Source organism: Anabas testudineus, chromosome 17 (assembly GCF_900324465.2).
Source record: "Anabas testudineus chromosome 17, fAnaTes1.2, whole genome shotgun sequence".
Taxonomy (NCBI): Eukaryota; Metazoa; Chordata; class Actinopteri; order Anabantiformes; family Anabantidae; genus Anabas; species Anabas testudineus.
The window spans coordinates 3,827,262-3,844,415 of NC_046626.1; the positions used below are offsets into that span (position 1 = coordinate 3,827,262).

General features: G+C 38.9%; 1 protein-coding gene across 6 annotated transcripts in view; it reads left to right on the forward strand.

Moving 5' to 3' along the window:
• astn1 (astrotactin 1) overlaps positions 1–17,154 on the forward strand; it is a 335,466-nt gene that overhangs the window by 98,080 nt on the left and 220,232 nt on the right. For all 6 annotated transcript variants that reach the window (XM_026373631.1, XM_026373633.1, XM_026373635.1 and 3 more), the window contains 4 exons: positions 1,008–1,157; positions 4,154–4,321; positions 13,246–13,330; positions 16,071–16,145. In XM_026373631.1, the coding sequence (XP_026229416.1) occupies positions 1,008–1,157; positions 4,154–4,321; positions 13,246–13,330; positions 16,071–16,145 (478 nt within the window). The remainder of the gene's footprint in view (positions 1–1,007; positions 1,158–4,153; positions 4,322–13,245; positions 13,331–16,070; positions 16,146–17,154) is intronic.

Below are 17,154 nucleotides of genomic sequence, written 5' to 3' on the forward strand. Positions count from 1 at the left end.
AGCCAACACCTTTAATTAGAGCAAGGTTTAAGAATAGAATCAAGTGGTTGCAACACTGCCCTGGCTGTGTTGTTTAGCTCCAGTGGAGAGGATGATTCATTAGGCATGACAAAAGTATTTCTTCAACTCACATGACTGATGAGAGAAGGATGACAATATTAGTAGCCACAGGAAATGTGTAGATTTGCAGTGTAAAAGTCTGAAAATATAAAGTGTATAAAAAGGTGAAATTATGCCCTACATCCACTTCCTCAGTGAGTTTTAAATATAGCAGCTTTATACATGACATGATAGGTCAGCTTTCTACTTTGGCTTTTGTTTAAAGGATCGCCTTGGGCACCTTTTGAATGAGAAAGTTCTGCTGGAGTAATTTAAAAGTGACAATCTCCCAGTTATTCTGCTTGTGAAAACATGACCGCTTTAAACAAAGTGCGAGTGACTGCCTCCAAGGTCACTTTGTGATTTTGTTTGTGTGTGCATGTATGCATGCCCCTGTGGGTATGAGGTCACGTTTAATACTTTCTGCGTTACACTCTGAAGGAAACGAGATAAGGGGAAGCATTCTCGCTCTAACGGGGGGGGGGGGGGTTGCAAAACAACCTCTGAACAGTTTTATTTAGTATGTCCCCACCCTCCCACACACACACACACACACACACACACACACACACACACACACACACACACACACATCCCAGCATGGATGTTAATATCCTTCAAAGGTAAACCTTATTTCTGTGCCACCAGGCCATGCCTAGTCTAAACCTCCCAAAAGCTTTCTGGTTTTTGATCCAAAGGTCCTTTTCATGGGCACTAAACCCATGATTCGGCTTGTTTGTAAAATGACTCCTTATGTAGACAGTGTTTGTATATGTGTGTGTGGCTGCGTGCATATGTGTTTGTGGTATGGATGGGTTGTGGGGGAATAAAACGCAGTCACCGCTTGACGCATCTCTACTGTTTTTTTTTTCCACCTTCCCCACTCCTTTCTTGTTTGTTCCCAGCAGCAGGTTCTCCGCGGAGCCCCATCAATAAGACGACTCTGACTCTGATCAGTGTCATCAGCTGCGTGATCGGCCTCGTTTACTCCTCTCACCTCTCCTGCAGCCTCTCAGTCCGGGTAATCCTACATGTGCCGGAGCACCTCATCGCTGACGGTAAGGCTTTACACCAGCCTCAGATTGCGGATGCAGCCCTTCCCCCAACACACCTCTGTGGGCAGCGAAAGCCTCAGGGTGCTGAACTGGCATTTTTCCTGCCGCTCTCTGGGGACTTTAGCTTGCTGTATCTCTCAAACCGAGTGGCCATGTTTTGCGGCTGAGCTGCTGATTTGGTTTGCTCTCTCAGAGACAAAGGTAAATGCCAGGTCGACCACCCCCCTCTCCAGGTTTCCCATGTGAGACCACACAACAGATGTGCCCTCAAAGCATCAGAGCACATTGAGGCCAGGTCACAGTGACCACCCGCAGCAAACCCTCCATCACTTTTCACCTTGTACTTTCTGATGTGTTAAACCACCTTGCTAATGAATTTCAATCTAGCATCTACAGAAAAAAAAAAAAAAACACAGCAGAGGCCAAGCACTGACACCTTCTGGCTCATTGGCATTTTTCAGCTGTCACAGAAGTGTGTTGGCAGTCTAGATATATTATAGACTGTGACTGGACTCACTCATCTATCATCCGGAGGTCTGATTTGATTCAGAGCGCTGCTGCTTTACTGTGGTACACGCTAGCCTGCCAGGGTGATATTAAAATTCCAGGGAGGCGCCCAGGGAGGGAACTTTGAAAGGAGAGATGAAAGATAGCGAATTTGCCTGTTGAATTACAAAACTGGGATCGATTTAGAATGTTTCCATAAATGTCTCCACAATCTCATCAGCCTTGATTTGATGTCATGGTGAATCAGATGAAAATCTGGATTCTACCACTGGGGAAAGAAGCTATTAATGCCAACAGCTGCACATGTGTCTGCCCTCAACTATGGTGAAGAAAAGCAAAGAAATAAGAGTCACAACTTTCTTTTTGCCTTTCACATCAGGGAAAGAAGTCATCTAGAGATGTTTGTGTGCTTACACAGGGTAACAATATCTCCTGCTATTCAAAATATATAACAAAGGACAGGACAAACTTTTATGTATGACTTGGAGATAGTCTAGAATAGAAATGTTGGCAAGTTTATTATCTCAGATTGTATTGGGAAAAGGTTTTCTACTACCATCTGTGACATATCCAAATTACATCTCAAACCATCTCTAGGAGAGCCCCTGTGACTTAGTGGTCTAAGGGACATATTGTGCCTGTACCAACAGCAGCTGAGGAGTTATTTTGTTATACTACATGTCAGCCCCAGTCCTAGCCCAGGACTGTCATACAGTCTGCTGGAAATTGGACATTTCAGTCACTCAGTGGCTCATGAAATGTGAAGAATGTTGTAAAAACAAACTCCTAGAATGGTTGGCAATATTTTCAGAAACTGTTAAGAAGGAAGGAAAAATGGGTCGTTATCATTGTAAACCAGATACCTGACCTGAGGGTGGCCTGCGATGAAAAGTCAGGGAATCAGCAGAGTTAGCACAACTCATCCTGACGAGAACATGAGTGAATTTATCACAGTCCAAAAGCTGTTTACATTTACTTAAAACTATAAATGCCTGCTGTAGTATTAAAGCACAAATCAGGGTATCACCAAAGTCATTTGGAGTTATCCTCTGGAAACCATGAATGTCTATTAAAAAAACAAAAGTCTAAATATCTACTTCAGGTTGATATTTCAGGGGTACGTCAGGTTGATAGTGACCAACAAGTGACACTGCCTTCCTTAGAAGCACATTGTTAGTGAGGCAAAGAAAAGACTCTTCTTCCAGTATATATACATATATATATACATATATACTGGAATAATTATAACTGAGACATATCAGACATAAAATGTGTCATGAAAACAGAAAAGTTATTGATTGGTGAAATTTTTAAAGAAACATTTAACTACACAAGATGTGCATGACCATTGTCAGAGTGTACAGCCATGTTTTACTTTTAAAGGGATAATCAAAGTGAACAAAGTGCACACAGCTTGTTAAGAAGTCATTAAATGTGGGTTAGCAAATGCCCAGTGCATCCCAATGACAGGGCTTGGTCAGTTATTGTTGCTGCTAATTTACAAAGATTATCAGTGGCTAGATCACAGGGTCAGGTACAGTAAATGTGATATCCAGGTATCCAGTCCTTTTTTTTGGCAGATCACATTTTTTACTTTTTCATTTTTATGAAATGTTGTTCATGTTCTCCTAGTCGCAAACTGAAACTACAGTACTACTTTTAGAGAGAAAGTTTTGAGGAAAGAAAGTTATGTGTTGCGCTTTTTTACAACAAAGCAATTAAAGCATAAATAGATGAGTTTAAAATAAAACAGAAACACTTACTATGCAGTCCTTGCCTCATTATCTTTTGAAGCACACATTGGTTAAAAATAATGCCACATTTATTCGCAACGTCATAAATAATGGAAAGTGTTGGTGTGATGCTGAAGTTCAAGGCGCATTCCATCATGATGCTTTATTTTTGTGCCATTAATGTGAAGATCACAGCAGGGGACTTAAATTATGTGAAGATGCCTGGTGAGTTCAAGAAACAAACATGCATGAAAACTAAACTCTTAATTAATTGTTGCTGTAGGCATTGATTCCTCACCTAATTGTATGTTAAAATGTTAATATAGTTTTGTGGGGGCAGTACTGTTACTTAGATCAGTTTCATGAAATGCATTTTATAAATTAGTTCTTTATAATTAGTAATAAATGTACACACACCTTTAGGAATTCATAGAATGATCATGATCAGTGGAAAGCTTATCTATAGTTTAAACCATATTACAACTTGGTTGCTTTTTTCCACACCTCACATTTGAATTGGAGCAGTCTGTTTCCTTTTCTTAATTTGGTGTTATGGCTGGTATTTAATTTACAAACAAGTTTCACATTGTAACTTTTATCAAAATGTGTATGTTCCAGTTGTTCACATTTTTAATGCATGCTTTTTGTGTGTTTTCACCCTGCCTTCTCTTGTATTCTTTCACATCTCTCTTCCTTCCTTTCCATTCCTCATTCTCTAACCTTTCCCTCTTTCCTGGTGTCTTTTCATGTGTTCCATAGGATCAAGGTTCATTTTGCTTCATGGGAGCCAGTTGGATGCATCAGACTGGCTGAACCCGGCCCAGATCTTGTTGTATTACCAGCAGAATGCCAGCGGACCCTGGGTCAGTGAGCTGTGTGGACGACGCCTCCTGGACCCATGTGAGCACCAGTGTGACCAAGAGACAGGTAGGATCACAGCATGGCATAAACAGTATCAGGTCTGTACCTTAGAAAACAGATGCTCGATGCAGCATATTTGCAGGAATACATTGTATACTGGGCCCTTGACAAGGAAATTTGCATATAAAAATAACCAAAGATAGATATTAGTGGACATCTTGAGCATCAAGGTATATTCACCCTTTTATTCTTTGTCCAGTGATTCCACTGATGATTCGGTGAGCAGATATAGCAAGGTAGTTCAACAAGTGGCCAACACAATGGCTCCTTTAAATGTGAAGGAGCATATCATATCCAAACTCTGTATTATGGCATTGCATCATAGCCCAGCACATTTCTAAGGGGCTTGAGTACACTGGTACAACTGAAACTTATGGCAACAACAGAAAATTAGAGAGCTGAAACATGAAGTAGCTACTGGTGCAACGTCTTGTCCAGCATTGTGGACAAAGCGTCATCTCTTTGGTTTCCTAGATGACTGGTTTATATCACAATTCTGTGCAGAATACAGTTAGATGAGGTTAGATTAGGACTAACTTCTAGTCTGAATAAGCCTAAAATACTGCAGTCAGTGTGCTTGTAATAAAATGCGCACACAGTGATATGATTTACTCATTTAACAGGAAATCGCTTAAAAAATGTCTTTTGAGGGAGAAGGATGAAATAGTAAAAAAATAATAATAATGTCACTATAAATTGGCAGGTCACAGGTGGATGTTTGTACAGTGACACTGTAGAACTGCAGTGCCACTCCAGGGACATCAGCATTAGTTAAATCCTAGGTTTGTCTGACATGTGTCAAGCAATTAAACATCAAGCGTCAAAAAATTACACCACATTTCTGTTGGCACAGCTTTGCAGTGACATTTGTGATTAACACCTAAATGGTCTGAAGCATTTTGGAACAGGCCTAATGCCTGATGTGCATTGTAATTGTTGTGGTTTTTGGACTTTTTGTGCCATTATTGATAGTGGACACTATTACAGACATCAGACACCAGAACAGAGACAGAGAGAGAGAGTATGAGAGTATCATAATGTTGTGACATATAAAGTTGTGAGGGTGATTTCTTGCAAAGGCACCTTACTGCTCCACTAACAGGTAAACAAAAGGCAGTAAACAGTTTGAGTTTGTGTATATTTCAAATTCAATTAGATTTTCACCAATATAAAATCATTTGATCTGGCTCGTAAACTTACTGTTATAGGAGGCAGAGTGGAACATTCTAGGTATTAGCCACTGCCCCGCTCCTGCCAACTGCCTCCCCATCTCGCAGTGTTGATCACTCAGTGTGAGCCCCTCGCTGGTCATTGTTTACAGGTGTGACTGTGACTATACTCAGATGGGCTGCAGAGCCTGAAATGGAAAATATCCCCTGCAGCACTCAACCTGCTTTGCTCCTGAGAAGCTGTATGCGGAACTGATCAATCATTTTGGTAGCAGCATGGAGAGTATATACGACATCTTATTATTTATAAAAAAAAAAAAAAAAAAACAATCATAAAACTAATTAAGTATTGTAGAACTAACCAGTAATGGAAATGAAAATCACTACTGATTTTGTGAATGCTAATGAGCAAGTTGCCAAAACGTCTAAGCTGCTTGTCAGAGCAGTCAACTGCCCACCAAGTGTGATTGTTTAGTGTGAATTGATGTCACATCTGAAACTAACAGTCTAGTAAATTTAACAGAAAAAAAGAAACAGCTTCAGTTACAGGAAAAACAAGGGAAAGCATAATTCAAACTACATCCATATCCATCCATCCATTATCTGCAGCTTATCTGGGGTTGGGTCGTGGGGCTGTGGTGGTGAAGGAGGTATCTTGGTGATCCTCCACAGATGTAGCTATCAGCTTACATTAGCTCATCTGTAAATGTCAGTACTTTACAGCAGCTGTTGATGCAGGAGATACTGGAAGGTTATTTGAATATAGTATCTACTTATTAATATTTATTTTTAGGATGTGAAGCAAAATATTAGAAGAGAACGTGACTAGGCAGGTCGCTGCATCAGTGTTGTCTATACATGTACAGTTGTAGCTTGTGCAAATGAGTTCAAGAACACAACAGGGTAATTATGTCAAAAAACACAAGCTTCCTTTAAGGTATTAGTGTTGCATGAAGTATGAGAACTACAGTTAGAGCAGAAATATGAATTAAAGCGTGTTTAGAGTGAAAATTATACACTTTGTCATTTAGATTTGAAACGGGATCAGTATCTTTAGGAATAAACACAGCTCAATAACTTTAAGAATATGCTCTGAATAGAATAAGTTATTCTGCTGTGATCATTCACTACAATTTTCTTAAATATACATTTTATAGTGAGAAGTAAAACAGACAAGCTCAGTTCGCTCCATTAATTTCTGTTCTTTGCTTCTTTTGTAGAGGCTCATTTAGCTCTAGCTGCCACTTAGCTCTGTCTGCCCGCTGCTCTTACAAACTTCTGTGAAGCCACATCCTGATAAGAGGATGGCCATCTAGAAAACACAGTGTTTATCAGTTTGATTTCTCCTTTTAATTTTTGACATCTGTCCTTTGGATTTGATACACTGTAAACACACTTTGTTCTTCACTTTGTGTCCTAGAATGTAGAGTTAGGAGCTCAGCTAATGGGGAGCTTGGTTGGTAGAGCAGCTGTCTACAAAAGCCAGTGTCAGTGGTTCAATTCCTGGTTCTGCACAGGTATCAGTAAAGTACGTCATCATCTTTAATGCAATGATAATAAGTTATACTTTAGACAACAAAGAATCTAGAGACCTAAAGGGTAATAGAGGTGGAACTGGTTGAACTGGATACCGTCTCTAGTTCCCTTATCTTAGAGGAGTCTTTGTGAGGCTGATATACTGTAGGATCAGATCAGATATTGAATTACATATATTTTGTTAACATAGAGTTAGTAGGCTGCATTGTGGTAAATTCTTTTCTTTCTTTTCTTTTTGCATTTTCAACCTGAAGCAGTAAAGTATAAATAGGAGGAAAAGGGCGAGAAACATCCGTTTTTATGGCCACCTAACTATTGATTTAACAGACTGGAATAACTGTTGACCTATCCTTTCATGTTATTGAGCCTTATTATATATACACAATGACTATCAGACAGCTGAAAATATCATTTCTCTTCTTTTGAAAAATCTATTTCAATCTTGCTTTGTATATAGTTTGCTTTGTTTTGCTCAAGTATATTTTCTCTCAATAAGCCATAGATGGGTGGATGAATAGTGCGTTGGAGTGATAGATGTAGGCGTGGCGGCATGCCTGAAATGACATTAATGATAAATTATACTGTCGCTATGTAGAAGAAAAAGCAGCATGCCAATAACTGACTGATGGTACAGTTAATACATTCTTCTTAGTGACCCAGAAACTGAAAATTGGAAGAGTACAGACTAAAAAGTAAACGCAAACTTAGCACAATGCAGTTACACTGTTTCATTGAATGTTACTGGGCTATCTGTCATCACATTCACGATTATTTGGATGGATCTCAAGTGACTCTATAGGACATGGATGTAAAATGCAGCTGCAGATGTGTGACCCTTTTGGAATTTCATGGTTTTCTGCATTAATTTGTCATAAAATGTTATATGATCTGAAGAGTACTCCTTGTCAAGAGTATTAACAAATATAATGTGCCTAAAATACACAAAAGTATTCTGTTCTTTCATGTCTTTATTGAGAACAACCATAAAAACGTTTTTGTGCGGAAGGAAAAAACTATGTGAACCCTTGGAATAATAACCTCAAAAAAGCAAACTGGAGTCACGTGCTAGCATACTTGGAGTCGTTAAGAAAATTAGTTTAACGGTGTGGACTAGAGCTACTGTCACTAACAAAAAACACTCAAACCTTTTGAGTTTGCACCACACAAGAAAAGTTTGCTTATGTGAGCCACTCACATTGTATGACAAATCAATGCAAAAAAAGCACAAAATTCCAAACAGTCAACATACTTTTTTTGTCACTGTTGAGAAGAAGAACATGCACTGACTCCACACTGACATTCCAAATGATTAGCAGTGTGTGGATTACACAGAACTGCAAAACATTTTGCTGTTTAACAACCCCTTTATCACTCTGTCTGCCATTTTAATCCTCCCTATCCTCAAGTACACCATGAAGAAAGTTTTATATACAATTATACAATTTAGTCAGACAGATTTCTTTTTTTTTTTTGATAATTGACAATTTTCATAATGTCTTGTTACACATATTGTAACATTTTTCCTACTGTTTTGATCAGCATGTTCAAAGAGCGGTGCAGCTGATAACAAACTGGCTATGATAACTCAATGTGTCATACTGCTTTTTTTTAAGGAGGTCCTGATTGAAAACTGTTTTTTTTTTTTTTTTTAATCAGAAACCCTCTCTTGAACATCTTTGACACAATCCCTAACTTCATCTTGTCAGTTCCTGGCTACCTTCAGATTGCACCAAACTTCACTATCTAATCATCAGGTAAAAAATGGCACAAACTCAAAACTCAAGTACAAAATAAGAAGAAGTAAGAGGTAAGCAGTAGCTAAAGCTGTCAGATAAATGTAGTGGAGTCAGAATTCTCTTATTCAAAGTGGAATAAGATTCAAAGTAAATTAACATGCAAATTCTCCAATAAAGCACAAGTACTTCAGTAATTTTACATATGCACTGATACAATTTGTTTCTCTGGGGCTGAAATTTGTTCAGTATTGATATGTTTTCCCTCAAAAGCTTTACTATGTCTGCTTTAGTAGTATTGTGCATGTAATGATAGCCACACTATATTCTGATTTATCTCTTACAAGTGAGCAACAGAGAGGAGCAAGGTCAGTTACGTCTGTCTACAGTAAAGTAATGTTACCATTGATAATTTGGTGAACAATGGAATAGAGGCTGTTTGTCTTGTCCACTGTCAAATTGTTGTGTTGTTTTATTGTTTTATTTGTATCTCCTGTCTTGGTCAAATCCAAATTCTATATCAGTATTTGTTTACATCCCTAATGGAAAGCAGACAGTGGAGAGAATGAATCATTTTAGTTTTACCTGCTTTCTTGGAAAGTCTCTGCCAGTGCATCACTCAAATTATATGCGCAGTGAGAAATTAAAAGTGGAGGAAGCATCTCCCTTGTTTTGCATCCATTATTCAGCAGCCTGACTCCCCCCTGAGCAATTCAGTGAGTTCTGAGACCTTTAAATGAATCAAAAAGCTGGGCCAGTATGTCTCATCCCTGCCTTTTGTGGAATCATTTTTGAGAATCACCCACACACCCAAACCCACACTCTGCCTACTCCTTAAAATGATGTATGGACCAGCGGCACTAGCAGAAAGGTGTCACTAACTGTATTGTATTTTTCAAATGATGCATTCCTAATGAAACCGTTGTGCTTATGTCTATGTGTGTTTGACTGAGTGAAAGTGTGTGTGTGTGTGTGTGGGCTGCACGGAGATTGCAGAGGTGCTATAGATAGCTTAAATCCAATCCTCTTTTTTCTGCTGGAGGAGATACTGATGAAAACTGAGATGGGTTGCGACAAAATCGGAGCTGCTCCTGCAAGACATAAAAAAAAAGATGGCAGATGTTTTAACGAGCGGTGCTTCCTTTCCTGCAGAAAGCTCAGTCTGGACACTTTGGGCACTGGTTGTTTTCCTCACCTTCCTTCCTTCTCTGTGTCAACTCTGGAATGTGTGTGTGTGTGTGTGTATGAAACATAAAGAGACATGTTATGCCTCTAGAGACACATGCTCCTACATCATAACATACTGGCTTGATTAATGTGACTGCATAATGAAGAAGTGTGTGGATATCTGCTTGATGAGCTGAATATTTTTGTGCACAAGTGACAACTCTCTGAACATGAAAAAAAAAATATAATAAATAAATATTACCAGTGCTGCTTTTATTGCTGCCCACACATCACATGATTGGGGCTGTTTAAAGGAAATCTGTAAATTCTGCTCAGCCTGTTTGCCTGAAATCGGCATGTTCTTAAAAGGTGACAAACTGTGGGGGGAGGGGGGGGTGATGAAAATACAGCATGAAGCTTAGAAACTGGCTCAGTGCCTGTATATTAAGCAATTAGGCAGTGGAACACATTGTAAGCACACAACAAGTTTGAGCTGCTGCAACCTCAGAGTGCAATGAAACAGTAATTAAAGCAAGATGAGGCGTTTAGCATTGCCGAGTAGCTACACAACAAATGAAACACTGCAGCTTCTGTCGTTTCATTGATGCTCAAGTGTTCCATGTTTATTTTATTTATTAATTTTTTTTTGTCTGGACACAGCGTCACCTGTCACTCAACGTGTACAATTGGCTTCCTAGCGGCAAACATTTCAGCTCTTTCACTGCACATTTCACAAAGCAGCAAAGTAGCAATTATGTTCAGAGCTACAGTGTCTTCGAGTTGGGAGTGCTGCCAAGGGGAATGTGGGAAAAGCAGCCAGGTGAATAGTGTATGAAAATGTGGTTTTACGTTCCTACTGCTGTGGCGTATCGTTCAGGAAATATTTTCAAAATCACTTGAAATCTGAGTGATTTAATTTATCAGTTTTATGACATGATTAAGTTGTTTGACTTCATCCTTAGTGGTGAGAAGTATGAGTAACACATTCCATGTTATTGTACAGATGAAGACATTTCTGAAACTAATAATTGATATTTATTGCCAATAAGTAAAAGTGTAAACATAATAAACATTTTCAATGAAGCTCTTTAAGCTGTGATAAAAAAAATAATAATAATAATGTGTACATTTTATACAGGATATATATTTTTGCTATAACAAAGCCAGCATATGTGCAACTGCAAGACATAGTTAAAGAGGATGGGGTTCATCTAACCTGGATCTTATTAATGTAGTTATGGTTGTTTTCAACAATAATATTGTTTTAGTGTTAATTGCTGAGAACTTTGTGGCAGCATCACAAAAAAAAAGTCTGATAGGGCAAGAAACACAGCCTGTTAGATAATCAAGCTTTTGAATAAACCTCCAGTCTGGTAAAACTAATTAGGAAGAGAAACGTGTAAAATTATTATACACAGTGTCTGTTGTAAAAATCCATCCCACTTTAGGGACTGTCTTCCTGGTTCTACATTAACTTATGGGGAAAAACAAGCACAGTTTGTGGGTGCTATTTCAATTTTACCATCGAATGGTGTGCTTTAGGTCAGGGCTCCTGAATGTTTTGAACTTAGGGACCAGCAACTGAATGAAGACCAGTGCCCCAACGCAGTGCTGTAGTTGTCTTTCTTTACAAACAAGATGTTTTAAAACTAAAATTCAATTTAGTGAAGGGAGAGAAACATGGAATATGGAAACAATGCAAGCGTCTCCACATGAAATAACTTGATATGGCCAAACTGTTGGCTTGATTTAAATGGTTCTGGTTCTTGCCCTGTATACAGCATACAGTACACTGTCACAATGCTGAGTTCAGAAGGCCTAAGAATCTGTCTTAGGCAAGGTATACACTTTGCGATTTTGGGTTGTCCCAGATGAAAGATGACGTCGTGAGAGAGGTTCAAATAATATTACGACCAAAGACAGCCTGGGACAAAATCCTGACAGTATCAGACAGTTAGGCCAATTGTCTCACAATGTGACTTTTGCACAGTCGATCCCCTAGCTGAAGAGGTTTTATTCTTGAATAACATGACACACAGTGTGACTTTCAACAAGCATCCTAGTATACGATCACATTTTTGACTTTTGCTTTAATGTCAGCCCCAACAAGAGGTTGTTGGAACTGCAATTTAATTTTCAAAATCACTTTTCTCTACCTCAGTCATTTCCCCTTACGACTGACTTTAACTGGACTTACTGTGATGAACATTGAACTCAACTCAACATTGAGCCCTTTTATTCAAGCATCATAAGCAGGATAGTCAGTGAATATGACGTCCTTTAGCCTGGCAGGTACTGACAGTTGACCTTTTCCATTAACAGTGGTGTATAAAAGCCTAGGGCTCATGGCCTTCATTTGCCTCCCATTGTGCATGAGCAGAGCATGTTGTACATGTTACCCCTGAGTAACTCTCAAAACCAAAGGTGAGGCCCCATCAATCATGCTGAGCAAAGTCAATGTTGACATTTCTCCTGGGAGCTGACAGCAGAACAAAAAGCTGATGTTTCGCTGTTCTTTGCTAAAAGCCTTCACTTATCAGGGGGATGACAACATAAATCCAAATCCCTTCAACACTGTATTGTTCTGGTCCCACTGCTGAGGGACTAGTACATTTCTGATCCAAGTTTCTCATTTACTAAAAAAAAAAAAAAAAAAAAAAAACTGCCAAACAGATATCAGAACATCCTAAAAAATCTTTTGTGACCATGTGTTGGGCTCCTGAACTCAGGGGTTAGGAACAGTTTTAGATGATCAGTTTGGGAGATCACAGTCTCAGACATGCTTTCCTTCAGTAAATAATGACAGTGCCAAGTCTCTATTCATTAGACTAATCACTGATCTAATTACTTTCCAATTTAGGTACGGGATGTTAGTCACAGGGACCAGTCAGAGAACTGCGAAAAACACTAATATAAATGCAGCCTATTAAATCTAGACATTTGGACTAATGAGTCTAAGTGAACTTCAGTACGTACATTTGCATTGCAATTAGTTGTTCAATTAAGCTCCAGGAATTAAAAAGACAGAAGCCACTGAAAAACCAAGAGTTGGTTATGTGTTAGCACTGTGCTTCATGAATCGTGAAGATCAGTCAAATTAGATGGACAATAAAATAAAAAGTAACCATGTGGTTTAGGAAGCAACTTTTGCATTTGATGAAACAACACAGAATCAGTGCAATAGAACAATACCCTTCAACACAACATGATATCAGAGCTCATATAGAGCTAGAATATGTCTATTAACTACAAATACTGTTACCAGTTAGAAATGGAGAACGATCATCAGAACATCATGACTGAATTACTGCTTCTCTGTTTGCAGGAGAATGCCTTTGCCTAGATGGCTACATGAAGGACCCGGTGTACAAGCACCTCTGCATCCGCAGCGAGTGGGGCCCAAATCAGGGGTAAGTTCTGTTAATGAACTCCTGAAGGTTTGTGATTGTTCATCAAGTCAAGAAGAAATGATTGGAGACTCATTTACAGCAAAGGAATCCTCCTACACATCAAACGGGGCCATTTCTTTTCTTGGACAGATACATCAAAAAGAACAGTGATGCTGCCAAAGCCAATTAATATTCAGCATCAAGCTAAACTGCTGGAGCACCTGAAGTACACAGGCTGTTTACAACTACTACTAGTTGTTTTAGCTCAATAAAAAAATAAAAAATTATGTCAGGAGTCTGTCCATCTTTCTGCATCATCAACACCACTGTGATTCCTTACCTTGTATTGGCTAATACTAGTTGGGGTCAGCACAAACAAAATTAATTTTACCCAGGTTAATACTTAAATTGAACCTGAATTTAAACATAAAGGCTCTGACGTGTTTATGTCACTGTAATAAATACAATGACTTTAAGTTACTCGGGGGGTGACTAAAGGTGTATGGCCAACAGTAAGTCAATCACCTTTAGGCCGGTGGTGAGTCAGTAAATTTATACTTGCTTAATCTCCATTTTTGGTCTGCTCATCTTTTTGGGTGCAAGGTGACTTATTCTATATTACGTTAATGATTCCAGGTGATGATTTGATATCTTTTGGCTTTGAAAAATGCTGTTTCAGACCCTGTCCTGGGAAGCCATATAAACGCTTAATTGGGTTCACAACTGCCTAATAAAAAGTCCTTGACTTTTTGATAACACCACTGTCACAGTGCCAGCAACTGGGTGACGACACGAGGTGTATGTGTAGCGGTGTTTCTGCCCAAGAAAGAGTGCGACATACAGGAGGATTTCCCCGTGTTCTGATGTGGATAAACATGATATCAAATTATCATTTTTTAACTAGTTCTAAATTTCAATTGGACTGCACAGTCTGTGCTCAAAACAAGATGCTTCAACCATGACACATCACATGTTTGTCTTGTGGGATTCTGCTTTTATGCGAGACCATTTAGTAAAGATTATAAATAAATGAGGAGTGCTTTACTGTAATGTTGAATTTTGATGTCCTTTGTGATAAAAGTGATGATGACGTCAATGATGGGTTGATATGTTTTCAAAAAAAATAATTAACTAATTTATTAATTCATTCATTTTACAGAAAATATACAACAATGTTGCAATATATGCTATTTTGTGTCAAATGACATGAACTGTGACTTGAGGATTATTCTAGTGAAAACAGGTAACAGGTTTATTTGAATACAGTATTTTCTGAAATAAACTGTTAATTGTTCAGTTTGTGAAGAAAGGACAAAATTAAACTCAAAATATTATATATTATAATATATTATAAATTATAAATTAATTGAAATGAAATGGTGAAGATGATTCAATTCAAAGTATGTTTTTCTGTTTTTTGAATGTTGAATCTTAAAAACTGCTTTCTTGCAAACATCTTATTCAGCATTAATGTGCATGTTGACCAAATGTGATCAGTACAATATTTCACTAGAATTAGAAATAACAACAGGTTTTCTGTTGGTGTGAACAAGCATGCAAATTATAATTATCATGTGCATTATTGTCTTCTGGGTTAGACTTTATTTCATTTTCCAGTGGTACAATGCAGTAGACTGTTACTTATATAGCTGGGCTATAATTGACAGAAAAATAAGAAGATGTAACACAGTACCTCTGAGTAAGAAGCCTTTGAAAGTATTGTAATTGTGATGCATTCCTTTTTCCTGGATCATTAAAATCCTAATTTGAATCATTTCAAATTGATTGTAGAAATTCTTTTTAGGTGCTGTGGACTGTGCTCTAGTGCACCTTTATGCCTATCATATCACCTTTCTGTGGCTTGCAGCAGACAGAGCATGCCACTTCGTCTTTATTTTAACTGTATCCCATGGCAGCATCAGTGCATGTTCTCTATGTTGATTTGTGTGTGTGTGTGTGTGTGTGTGTGTGTGTGTGTGTGTGTGTGTGTGTATTTTGAGACATTTTTCTCTCAGTTCACCCAACTGTGCAGCTCTGCCTCACATTCCCCTGGTGCTCTCCCCGTGTCCCTGTCGTGGCCCTGTCATTTAAAGCACCCTGGGGTGACTTAAATGTTTAATGACCACAGCCCATGGCAGAGATGCAGTTTCTCTCTACCTCGATGTTCTTTTTGCTTACAGTAGCATAAGAGTTTGCTCAGAATGACATCGGGCCTCTGCCGCTTCCCCTCCTTACACTCACACGCTGCAGACTGTTTAGTCCCTGAGCTGCCACTCACCATTAATCTCCATCATTCTCCTTCTCTCACTTCTGCCTCTTGGCATCTGTCTCGTCCCCTCACTGTTCCTTTCTCTATTTCTCTAGCTCTCACTCTTCGTCCTTTTTTTTCATCATCTGCTCTTTCTGTTGCTTCCTCTTTCTCTGTGTCTCTTTCTCCCATTCTGTCTTATCCTGTCATCTTCCCTTATCCCGCTCCCCTGGTAAATAGATGTGAGCCAAAGTCACACTGCATGTCAGCTGTCGGGGAACACATTTTTCAATCAGCATGTTTACGCCCGGCACACATCTTAATGCTGCGTGTGATTTTGGAGGCAGGAATGACGCAGAGTTAGATATTGAAACATGCCTTGTGATTTTAGGGGGGTTAGATTAGGAGGACAGATACATTTCAGTGCGTCTCTGGCTTTGATTTTAACACAAACTTTCATTTTCTCTTGTCTTTTTTGTCTCTGCCTGTGATCTATTCTCTTTTTCATGCCAGTCCCTGGCCTTACACCATCTTCCAGCGTGGTTTTGATCTTGTGATGGGAGAACAACCTTCTGATCGCATTTTCAGGTAAGGGAAACCTCACAAAACATTCTCCATGGTGCTGCACAATGCTTGATGCACAAAAAGATTGCATAGTCAAGTAGTTTGTTATAATTCTGGTACACTAACTTTCACTGACTCTCTCCCTCATGATTATGGGAGGATCCTGGGCTCTGGTTGCAAAATGCCTTCTGTAGACCAGTCTCAGGAGGCCTTCTGCTACATAATTGAGTTTGAGATTAGATTTGCAAATTGAAAAATCAGAGCCACTTCATTTTCTCTCAGGCCAGATGTGAGTTCTTTTGATACCATTAAATTTGTCATAGATTTCTGTATTTAGCATAATAGTTATTGTTATAACTGTTCTATATATTTCTTTTATATTGTGAAAGGAGATTGCTCAAAGTGGTGAAACTACAGCACTTTGTTGGTTTGGTCTTCACAACTTTACTTCACAAGCCACTGTGCACAGCACTGACCAGCAGAAAGACACAGTGAACTGGTTAACTTAGGGGAGCATCTATCAGACATAATATCTAACGTAAAATTGATGTTGCTGTGGGTTATGTCGTGGAAAATGTGTGAAAAAAAAATCCTACAAACAAATACCTGGTGGTGCAAGTGTAACTGATTCGACTGCATAAACTGATAACAGAAAAATCTAGATTCTTAGCTGCTGCAGCTGGTTGCCAACTTTAACTGCTGTTTGGTGCTGAGCTAGAAGAGTAGTATACAGTGATGCTGGGGATCAGGTCGAGACCTGCAGTTATAGTATGAGCTGAACAGCACATTAGCAGTACTCATAATTACCCATAAGTGTTGGTCATCCATGATTTGGCAGTGCTTTAAGCCCAGCACCCAATCATATGTCACATGAATACAAATGCTTCATGTTTACTGGATGACTGAACTGTTCACACTGTTAGCTGTTTTCATGCAAGCCCTGCAACCCTGAACTTTCCATAGATATTAATTGTGGGGCCTGTATTTTAGAACTGACTCTAACCAGTCGACTCCTTAGTACAAAGTAGCAGGT